Source organism: Babylonia areolata, chromosome 14 (genome assembly GCF_041734735.1).
Source record: "Babylonia areolata isolate BAREFJ2019XMU chromosome 14, ASM4173473v1, whole genome shotgun sequence".
NCBI classification, from domain to species: Eukaryota; Metazoa; Mollusca; class Gastropoda; order Neogastropoda; family Buccinidae; genus Babylonia; species Babylonia areolata.
Window position 1 is genome coordinate 34,851,546 of NC_134889.1, and position 12,398 is coordinate 34,863,943.

A 12,398-nucleotide genomic window follows, 5' to 3' on the forward strand; every position below is an offset into this window, starting at 1 on the left:
GCGCACGTGGCGTTTGGACTTCCTTGATATGTTTTAACGAATGCTTGCTTAAAGAACAAAAAAATGCCAGGAGCAGTTTGTTTTGCAGTCATGATGCACATTAAACATCGTGTTCAAGATGAAGCAGACAACTCGGCGTGATTGTTAGCAGCACGTGACTTGAAATTGATTGGTGATTTGTCAGACTCAAAACTGAAACTGCCTGCATCGGAGCTGTCAGTTGATACAATTCCTGGTTTTCCGCATCCATTGTTTCAACTTAATCTGACAATTTTCCCACCACAACATGAAAACAACTTGACCCGATGGCAGAAAGACAGTTTTGCTTCTTTATTCCAATGAAACTGATTTCCCCCCATCTCGAACTCAAATTACAGGTGCAGGAAGACAGTCCCTGGAAATAATCGACTTTTTATCGAGTGCTGTTTGCTTGCAGACGTTATGAATTTCTGTCGGTGAATAGTTGCATACTTCCGTGATTTTTAAGCACGCTTGTTCTTGCAGCACTGGATATAGGTTTGGAATGCATGTTTGCCACGTCGTGTAGGTTGTTGGGTAGGTATGCCTAATTGCGACTGGTTGCACCAAGAAAAGTTCGTCTGCTCATTTTTTTCAATGTTCTGTTGACGTTTGAGATAGCAGGGGTGCATGAAGACAGTCGAAATAGAAGCAGGTCTTTTAATTCACTAGACACATTATTGGAACATCTGACTGTTGTTGGGTTTTGATCACACATGGACACAAACACACACAGACATTTAAACACACACCCCACACCACAAAGTCAAAGACAGTCTTTTAAGAGTGCTCAGTAACAGTGCAGCATCATTCAGAAATAGACTTGTGTCAAAATATCCTGTGGTCAAATTGCAAATGACACTATTTTGCAGATTCCTGTCAAAACTGACGTACTGATCTGTCACCAATATGCTTTTTTGAATTCTCCCAGCACTGGTCATGCTCATTCAACATATTTGATCAAATCATCTATTTTAAACTGTGTCGAAGTTCAAGTCATACAACTTGCATCTGGGATTTTAGGATTTTGAGAGCACGTTTGTAACCTTGGTCAGCAGTGGTATGCAAAGAGAAGAGAGAGCGTGGAAATAGCCAGAATTAGCTGATGTTTGACTGGTTCTTGGAAATGGATATTCACTAAGGTATTAGAAAAAGGTTGAAGCAGACGTTCAGTTGTGAAATGCAACCGTTTAGAATGCTTCGAAGTGGGGCGGTATACGAATTACACCCTGTTCGCAATTACCCATGCCTACCCAATTATCTGTTTGGTAACAATGATGTAATTATCGTCATCATAATTACTTGGAACAGTTGATTGATATGGATTCTTACATAGATTGCACCTGTCCTGAGTTGAAGAGGAACTTAATTTATATTGATAGGAAAATGAGGGATGTAAAGAGAGAAACAATATGAAATAAGTACTATACCTCTGAATGGGACAAAAGTAACAGTTATTAAATATTAGTATTAACATGATTTAAGCCGTTGCAAACTATTGCTGCTAGTTGCAGAGAAATAAATCAGGAAACTTTGCCCTAAAAGGCGGAGGAGGAAGACTGGATCTCTGGAGATAAAATCCTCCTTTTATTGAACACAGTTTCTTGCAGATGACCTGTTGGTATATTGGCATGAACTAATTTGTTTTACAGCACTGAATGTATGTGCAGAATGTAGTATGTTTCAGTTTGATAGATGTCAAAAACATTTATGCAAGGTAACCATGATATAATAATCATTGTCTTGAATGAACTTGGAACTTCCATTTGGGGTAGTTTTTTTGGGGGGTAGTTTTTTTGGTTATTTTCTCTGTACCCTTTACTTACCTGTATGCAATACATTTCATTCATAAAATCACATGTGTACAGATTACTACAGTTCTGGTAATGGTGTGAACAGCTTTTAGGCAGACTTATCAAAATAGAGAAAATAAATGACCACCTCTTTCCGGGTCCCCCTCCTACTTTACTATCCTGTCTCCCCCTCAACCCCCCCACACCCCCTTCCACACCAATCTCACAAAAACTAAACAAACAAAACAAACCAAACTTTTTTTTTTTTTTTACAGCCTTGTGTCCAATACACGCACATTCACACACATATGCTTAGTGTTAAACATTTCACATTAATTACGAACTAGTGCCAGATATTTTTGGGTCAGTTGATTTTTAATGGTCTATATTTTATTCCACATTAACTTTCAAAGAAGACACATGGATGTTGTTCATACGAGATAAATGTATTGTTTACAACTGTATTTCAGGTACATGACTCACCGCATAGAGATCGACACATTAACTTATGCATTCTTCAAATCAAATGCACATTTGGTATTGTCACCTTAAGTGGTGAAGATAGACCGCTGGAGACTTTCGTCCTTTCATGATTTACAGACTTGTCACATGGTCTGTGCTCTTGGAGTTGATTGGCTCTCCAAAATTGTGAGCAACGAAAGGGTTCAAGAGAGGCAGAACGTGCTTTTCTTCTTCCTTTTTTTTTTTTTTTTTTTTTTTGTCTTTTTTTATGTGTGCACATGATGGCACTTCATTGACAAGAAATTGGTTATAGTAATGGAGGCTATCAACAGAAGAAATGGAGGACAGCACATGTTTGCTGTTTTTGTCTGTGTCAATCGTCTTTTTGGCAAGATCCAAGTTGACCACGGAACTCTCCAGTGGTCTATTGAGAAAAATGATATTGCTGTTGAGAAAAATGATGTCATTTACAATTACATGTTCTTTCTTTGCTGTGTATCTCTTCCGGTCTCAAGTGCTAGTGGATCGGGAGAAATATTATCTGTTTGGTGAATATAATTCATGACAGGCACCAGACCAGCACGCATGTAAATATACAGACGTAAGCATTCACATGCCTATACTCTGTGCTTTCCATGGTTGCAGACCGTCATTCACATTTTGTCATTGCCAAGCCAGGGGAAGTAATCCAGTCAAACTGGTACAAAACTGCCAGTTTTGCACACTTGTCCTTCTCTTTTCTATTGTTAGTCTCCTCTGGTGCATTTTAATTTCCATTGTTTCATGTTTTTCTGTATGTTTCATATAGCGAGAATCTAGCAATGAGATGACAAAAGGGGAATAACTTTTATGTCATCATTGCAGATCATGTTTTTTCATGAAATAAACTTATTTGTTCAAAGCACAGGTCAGTTTTCACCTGTGCATCTCACAGGAAACATGTGATTGTTCAGTTGTGATTGGACTTTACCTTTTAAAATTTAAGAAAATGTGTTTTTTTGGGTGTTTTTTTTTTAAGCATGTATGTATTTTACTTTCCATGTAACTGGTACCATGAAATTTAGTAAACTCTCACCATACCTTTGAAATAGTATAGAAAATGTTTAAAATTATTTACTTATTTTTGGGTTGGTTTTGAAAATGTTTCCCACTCTGCTATACACAGATTTTGAGACAGTCACTGACTCCGTAGCTGAGTTGCTGTTCCAGATGATTAAAGTTATTAGAGGAGTTGCATATCTAAAGGTTGGGACAGATCAATATGGAGACATTGCCTCAAACATTTTTTACTATTATTAGATTTGATATTTTGTGAAAGTGCCAAGAGCTGGAGCAAGGATGTGCCAGATTTCAGGTCAGAGCGTCCAGTTGTCATTTTTTATATTAAATTTTTAAAAATTTTTTTTATTGTAGTGCTGGTAATTAATTTAGTTGGCATGATTGTGTAAAATTTTTATTCTTCCTTGCACTAGAAGAGAGTCTGAAAAATATTGGATTTGTGTGAGAGACTGTTCTGTACTGTACATTCAGGGACAATCAAGTTTTATTTTATTTCTCAAGTAAAGATCTATGCATTACTGGTTTAGGATTTGATTATATATATATATATATGTGTGTGTGTGTGTGTGTGTGTGAATGAGGACAGTTTAAATGAGAATGACATTACAGACTCAGGGAAATTTGCACAACAACCAACAGTTTGTCTACCTGGGTAGAGCCAACTGACAGTAGCTGTTGGGCGCTCCTCATTGGTTTCGTGTCATTCAGATTTCACTGTTTCAGGCACACACACAAACACAGTACACACACAGACATGCAACATTTTATGTGTATGACCATTTTATTTATTTACCCTGCCATGTAGGCAGCCATACTAAGTTTTCAGGGGTGTGCGTACTGGGTATTTTCTAGTTTCCATATAACCCACCGAACGCTGACATGGATTACAGGATCTTTAATGTGTGTTTGATCTTCTGTATGTGCATACACATGAAGGGGGTTATGAAAGGTTGCATAAGAATGTATCATCAGCTAGTTTGATGTGTGTGTTATGGCTTTTGTTTTGTTTGTTGTTTTGAATGATAAATGCAAAATGGTATGTTATAATCAATAATGGTTAACATAAATTTGATAAATGCTGAATACGTTCCCAAAAGGGGCCTTGTTTTTGAGGAGTTAATGTCTGAACTTCCCAAGTGTCTTAGTGCACAGTGACAAGGAGTCATTGCTGTCTTCATTTAAATTGTGTATGAATTGTTGGTGGAAGTCTATTACATTATTTGGTTGATACTGTTTCCAAGACCCTGGATATATGTATATATTTTTTAATGTAACTGTAAAGTGTAAGCTATAATCAGAGTAACATGTATTTTTCATTACTGTCTTGTATGTTTTACCAGTTTAGAATTGCAGATATTCAGCTTTGGGACTTCCGGGCTTTTCTTAGAAAACTTCACAATTTGTCTAATTGCTTCAATTATTCTTCTAGTAAATTAGAATATACCTCTTTATATACTATGACTGACAGACTGACAGACAGTTGCAGTTGAACAGTCATTTAATTTCGAAAACTAGCAGGGTTGGTCTTGCATTTCAAAAGTGCACATAGTGGAGGGAAACTGGAAAAGAGTAAGAATTTGAAAAATTGAATGAAGGTATATGACTGTTGAAATGTTGATGTTTTATGGATTGTTATTTGTATTCATATGAACATAACAGCCTTTGACAGCTCATCAAATGTTCTGCATTGAATGTCAAGACTTTCTTCCAGCTTGCTCAGTGATTCCTGGCATAGTTCTTTAAAAAGCTGATGGTTTGTATGATTTAGTTTGTTGAAAAAGTACTTTATATTATAAAACTGAAAAGTGAATATTTTCATTTATGGTTATTTCTGAAATCGTGTTTACAATCTAACATGTTTACTAATTTTCTTCTGCTATCTCAAATTTACCACTGGATAGTTACAAACTATGTATAATTGGAAACTTTACTATGCTTTTGTACTGGTTCTGTTGTGTGCTTTTTTCTTACCAAAATCAATTTTTAATTTTAAACAAAGATTTCAGTACAATTACACAGATGGTTACATTTGGGAGTTACTTGACAGGGGACCAAAATGGTAAAGAGTGGGCGGCAAGTTATTAATATTTACAGCAGGTATGTACATCTTGCACATGTGCTTATACAGTTGCAAATGAGTAACTTTGTCATGCATAATTTACAAGTTACACTATCACTTGTATTTGAAAAGATCCTAGTAAAGTGTCTGGGCTGGGAAATGACTGATTATTAATGAACAGAACCAGTACAAATGTTTGCTTTTGCTACTTGTAAGATATGCTGTTTCTCTTTTGAACTTGTAGTCGGAGTGGATGTGCATCATCGGCCAGGCCTGGTTCCAGAGTTAGCAAAAATAGAAGGACGCAGCAGCTTGTACTTTGTAACCAAGTTTCAGTTGATGTATCTGTGAAATTGAGCCACAGCAAAGAAAAAGAAGAAAACTAAAGGAAAGGGGAGAGGAGCATGCTGGAAGAAAATGACAGAAACAGTTCATGTGTACATTGTTTTATGGCATTTTCTGTGAACATAATACATGTTTATGTTCCCCCCCACCCTAAATTGTGTCAAAATTAAAGCATAGGGGTTTGAGATTGAGATGTTTTTTTTAGGTGCTGTCAAAAGGGAATCACTATTGAAATGACTTTTTTAAATGGCAGATTGACTTAGTGAAAAATGTACTATAATGTCTTAAAAATTTACATTCAGTCTGGGATTGTTGTGGCCCCTACTTTTGATTATTTTAATGGCCAGTTGAACATGAAGACATTGCAGTAGCTGAGTATGTAATTGGAGTTGAGTAATTGAATAATGTGCATCCTCCACAGATCTTTTTTTTTTTTTCTTTAATTGGATTTCCATCAGGTATATGTCAGAAAGGGGAAAATAAGTTGTTTTTATTTAGGAATGTACATGCATAGGGGAATAATTTCTACAGTGTGGCAGAACACTTACTGGTGTTCTTGTAAATAATGCAGCCACTTTCCCCTTGGATCCTCTTCCAGATAGCTGCCAAGATTAACCAGCCGGGCGCCGGAGATGCACAGCCACAAGGTATCGAGAAACTGTATTGAGGATGAAGCCCACTTCGGTAATTTAGCCTTCTTACCTGACCATTTCCCTGACCCTCTCATGGACCAACACTTGTGGTTGGTGCCCAGAACGGACTTTTCCTAGTTTTCGGATCATCATTTTTATTGAGTGAGAGCGCATAGAAGCTGCTTTGAAGTTGCCTTTTGGCACCAATTTCTAAACCAAAACCTAGAAATGCTTTGAAATCTTTGCTTGTGCTGCACATCCTATCAAAATGACATTGGCCACATCCCTGTCCCAGGAAAGAGTCTAGCAGGCTAAAAGCGATGTGGGTGTCCAACCTTCCATCCCGTGTGTAACTGCAGGGCTGATTCTATTTTAGTCTTTCTTACTACTTATCTGGTTTTGTATTTTTCTGTCTCTATGTTTTCCCTTTCTATTGGCCCAGTACCTCTGTTGGTCTTCTTATTGTTGCTGTATCAGTGTGTATAGTTTGTGAATGAGTGTGGTGTGTACTTTGTTGTATGACACAACACAGAGAGAGTGTGGGGATTATGTACATGTATAATGTGGTAGGATTTTATATCCACCTACTTGTAACCCCAAAAAGTTGTAACCCAAGTATAGTGGTGTTTGATTATGTTTGAAATGTGTGGAGGCACTTGTTTAAGGGTAACTCTGACTAACCCAGAAAATCATATTGTTTATGAAAGGTGACTGATTCTGTCATGATGCATACATGAGCATTATGCACTTGCTACAAATACCCGTTCCTCAGTGCACGAGTCAGAAACACGAGCTATTGCAAACTGTGGCATTTAGCAGTGTACATGAAGTCAATGAGAGTTCTCATACAAGTTTATAAAAAAAAAAAGAAGAAGAAAAGTCTATTCTGTGATTTAAAAAACACACAAAAAAACTGAAGTATTTTTAAACAGGCCAGTAAATGAAACCATAGTGTCTAGGACGGTATACCTATTTCTGTTGTTTAAAACAGGGATTAGGGTAATGTTTCAAAGAGACATGCTGCTTGTGTTTAGAAAAATCAACAGAAAATATTGTGTTGGAATTGGATGCAACTTTTCTGTTGTACAGAAACCTGTATCAGCTACCACATACCTGGTATATTTTAGCATAATGTGTACTGAATTAGAAAAGAAAAACAAAGGACAGAAGAAATGATACAAAAGGGTATTTTCAGAATGTTGATTGATGCAGTCACCATTTAATGTGAAATGCCCAGTATTTTTATGTTTCCCTACTGCATTTGGAACATATTAAGATTTGAGTCACCAAATAAACACAACAGTTGTGGTTGAATTTGAAGGCACATGACTGATCAAAACCAGTCACAACACTAAGAGTCTACCTTTTGCATTCTGAGAAAAATGCCAAAGCACATGGTTTCACGAGAATTAGTGGTAAGAAAAGGGGAATTTAGATTGAAGGAATTCATTAGACAACTCACTGAGAAGTTAAATTTTTAAAAATCATTGCTTTATCTATAGATTTAGGTACATAGCAGCTTGATGTATTACTTTACTGATATGTATATGTTCAAAGACTGTAAATTCTTAATTACTTCCTGGTTATGATTCATTAATAGAAGCTGTCTTGGCTTAAAATTTTTTTTTTAACAAATTCTGGTTGGATTGTGCTGCCAGCACACACACATATTCTCTCTCTCTCTCTCTCTCTCTCTCTCTCTCTCTCAGTTTGAACACAGGCACATGCCTAAAACTGTACAGGATAGAACATTTGTACATTTGTTTTATTTGCTGTTGCTTATGAACGTTGCATGTGCTTAAAAGTTTAAGTGTGTGTCGTCTGTTCGCTTTTATTTTTTTCTAAAATATGAGATACAGAGGGTTTTTTTCAGTATCAGGTGGAGCAGCAGCTGCATGTCTGGATTTATGACTAGCGGGTTGGTCTCCACATTGTGTTGATAGATCTGTATGGTTGTGAAGAAACAGTTGGTCTTTGATAAACTGTCACTCCAGCCCTGAAGATGATAGCAAAAGATGTCAGTCGCTCTGAATTGAGTTGAGAGTATATCATTCATTGGCAGTTCAGTTGCAGATGCTATAATGCTAATATTGACTTTTAAGGAAGGTTGAATTGAACATGTTCTCCAACGTTTTGAGCCATATTGCAGACAACTGTGCAAAGACTTTCTTAAGGGGGTAGCTCAAAGATTGTTGCTCATTCCAATGATATTAAAAAATTATTTATTTATTTATTTATGTAAGCTTATATATATATTTTTTTTTCTCAAGGCCTGACTAAGCGCGTTGGGTTATGCTGCTGGTCAGGCATCTGCTTGGCAGATGTGGTGTAGCGTATATGGATTTGTCCGAACGCAGTGACGCCTCCTTGAGCTACTGAAACTGAAACTGCTCATTCCAAATGATGAATTGGAATTTTGTTGCGTTTGTTTTATCAGGTTTGAACAGATGAGAGAGACGTAGAGTGAATCATTTGAAAAGTTGTATGTTACCTGAATTTGAGAACTTATGTGTGGTTCAGTCCTTCCTAAGTTCAAAGTAGTAAAAGCATACAAATATCAATATGTTTTGAAAGTACAGTGTTGTTTTTAAATGGTAATTATAGTGACACATGTGGTGTTCTTTTCCTGTGCATAAAACTAGTAAGTACTGTGCATGTTTGGATGGGTGGTTGTATATGTTGTGATCTCTGGTTTATAAGAAAAAGGAGTCGACACCCACAGAATTATATGATCTCAGTAAACATGAACGAGGTCTGTGTCTTGCAATTAGAGGAGTTGGACTATCACTGTTCCCCATAATAACATGCCTCAGTCAAAAACCCTCATATAGCAGAATATCAAAATTAAATTAGGGTTGTTTTTTGTTCTTGCTTTTTTTGTTAGTGATTAGGCTTTCCTTGTGGGTACAACAGTCCAGATTCATTTCTGAGAATAAAATTAATGAAAAGTCCGTCACGTTATCAATTCTTCATGCATGTTAGCTGGTACAGCAGGGGTCAAAGTTAGTACAGTGCCTGTCACAACCATTTCAGTTGTGGAAATCTGAAATGCAGTTTGCTTAAGTTGCTGTATAGAAATGAAAAAAGAAAAAAGAAAAAAAAAACAGGATGTGGAGTTCAGAAGTGGAAGGGGTAGTTGAGGATGGGATAAAAGTTTTGGGGGGAGGCATTGGGGGGTCTGATACTGTAGTCTGGAGACTGGTCAGGGTGAGGGTAAAATGCTAACAGGGACTACACATAATGTGGTGAATTTTATAATGTGGGATGATACGGGTCTGATTCCATCAGGCAACAAGTGGAAAGGGATAGTAATTTAAGTCACTTGAAGTGGTCATTTACCACATTGTTTCATTGGTCCATGTACCTCTTTCTTCCTTCAAAAGGAAAAACAAAAAGGTATAATGTGACATTGATGACCAAGTTTCATGGTGTAACCCTTTCTCTGTGTGTGTGTGTGTGTGAATGAATTATGAAGAAATCAGGAAATCACTTTCATCATTATTTTTTTAAAAATTCCGTTTTAAACTGTATTTACAATATTCCTCATGGCTGTGTGCATGAATATTGTTTGGAATGTTACGTCTAGTTGCACAAGGTTGTCCTTCCACAACAGTTATTATCAATGTCATTTTGCAGAATTTGCAAACTTTCCTGTTTCCACTTACCATCATGGTTTATGAATGAAGTTCTTGTTCTGTTCCCTGCAGATAATTGTTAGTGTAATTATGTCTGTTGTCTATGTCAGTATGTGTTTGTACATTCAGGATTTGTATCCTTTACATCCATTCATGCATGGAGTACACACACACACACACACACACACACACACACACACACACACACACACACACACACACATAGTCACCAACACATACATGCCTTGCTGTCTTTGACAACACATGCATGCATGCAGAATCAAATTTTATTTAATACAGCAGCTTGTATTTGCTGATCATAGACTTAGAGAAAATAACCTAAATATGAGGTTAATCCTCTTTCTTAGCCCACAACGTTTTGTAAAAGTGTCTTAACTTTGGTAACCAATGTCAGTTGTGTTGGGAAAGTTTGGTGGACAGGACTGGGAAGCACCAGTGTACCTCCTTTCCACCAAGTTGTTTACTTTTAGTTTGTCTTGCTTGTGGACATTCATATTGGTTAGACATCCTTACTGTTATCCATCAGCCTGCCTTTGATCCCTCACCTGTCTGTCATTGTAGGCCTGCACAAAACCTGGCACACACCTCCTTTAGACTTGTTTGTGTTATGTACATCTCAACTAAACAGTAAGTCGAGACAGCTTGTCATGTTCAAGACTTAATTTCCAGTGCAGTTGTAGGTTCTGCCAAACTAGATACCTATCCCCATTTTTGTTTTGCTATACCAAAATGTGGGGTTTTAAAGCTGAATAGCACTAAATGCTGAGTTTTGGTGTGCTTGCATATCATTAAAATGTTTTTCAAGGCTACTTGAACATAATCATGATAATGTAGATCTACTCGTGCATACTCCAAACTTGAACAAAAGCTCTATGGATTGATCCGAGCAAAGTAAAGCACTGAGCTCTGTTTTTTGCTCCTTTACTCACTCTGTCTCTATAGGTTTTGTTAGATTGAATTAACTCTCAGTTTTGCCATTTCCTGTTGCACTCCTTGTTTTTCAATTGATTGCATGTCTGCTTGCTTTATTGCTGCTTTATTCATTTTCATTTTCCCCGTTCTTCTTTATCACGAGGAACATGTCACTTTTTTTGTTGTCAGTTTCAGAGTTTGTTATGAAACCTTTGTACAATTTTTATGTGTGTGTTTCATTATTTTAGATACTTTTTAAAGACTTTTTAATTGATTAATTTCACTTTTTTATTATTTCAGTAAGGAAGGTTCACTTTCATTGTGAATTCTGCATGTGTGTGTTTTTTGTGTTTTTTTTTAATTATAATATTCAGCTGTCAATGACTATTTACCATAACTGTGGGCTTTGTATTTGGCTGTGTCTGTTTTACTCTGCCTGTGTTTGAAATATTGGTGGTTCCTCTGGTTATATCACTTGACCTTACAAGGCATACCTTTCAGTTTGCCTGTCCCTGTCACTTGACCATGCCTTTCTGTTTGGCTGTGTTGCAGGTGAGCCTAGGTCAGACTCAGAGCTGCTCTGATTGTGAGTTAAATCAATCTTTTCACATTGTGTGGACTTTGATAATCACTTATCAGGTTGGCTTTTTTGATGAGGTAGCAGAGCAGACTGGTTCTCACCCTTGGGTTACATAATTAAACTTCATCAGACAAATGGATTGAAATAAACCAAACGTGTGAGCCCTCCTCCACAAGCATTTTGTTTGGATTAGAAAAAGCAGTGCTGCAGTCCAATGTTATGACACAGAGCTTTCGGGATAATGTAAATGTGCCATACAGTGTCCAAGTGTCAGGGCCCACCAAGAAATATGGAGTTGTATTTAAGATGGGTGTTGGAACATTTCTGGTGCCATCATATTTAATTTGAGATGTTTTGGTGGTGTTTATTATAAAAATATATTAAAAAAAAAAAAATGCAGGTCTTTTTTTTTTTCTTTCTTTTTTTTGCCATTGCAGACACTCACTGCCCTTCATTTGTTGTCTGTTGTTTTTTAATCTGGAAACATAGTTCAGTCACTTGAGTCAAGTGTACATAGAATATCAAGAGAAATTACTGCGTGGCCTCATAAAAGCATCATCATATAGAAGATACTGAGTATCACATTTATTATAAAAAGCCAAATGGAATGAAACATTCAAAAAGTATACATCATTACAAAATTTTCATCTACAAATATTTTGAAATTACAGCTGAAACAGAAACATGCTCACACAGAGTTTGAAAGGTTTTGCAGAGCTCTGTCACTGGGGTATTTTACTAGAGTTGATTATCTTGCTGTTGTTTGTATCAAGTATGAATGGAACATGAGGTACCTTGAGAGCAACCAGTCGACACAAAGAAATGGAAACATTTGGAATCTGACAGTGACAGCTTGCGTTTTATTTGAAAATCAGCTCTAGT

The 12,398-nt window shown here is 36.7% G+C and overlaps 1 protein-coding gene across 7 annotated transcripts in view; it reads left to right on the forward strand.

Moving 5' to 3' along the window:
- The window catches only part of LOC143290016 (far upstream element-binding protein 1-like), a 36,730-nt gene that overhangs the window by 257 nt on the left and 24,075 nt on the right, over positions 1-12,398 (forward strand). For 4 of the 7 annotated variants that reach the window (XM_076599332.1, XM_076599333.1, XM_076599337.1 and 1 more), the window contains exon 2: positions 6,335-6,383. In XM_076599332.1, the coding sequence (XP_076455447.1) occupies positions 6,335-6,383 (49 nt within the window). The other 3 variants (XM_076599338.1, XM_076599339.1, XM_076599336.1) reach the window with 3 other exon arrangements.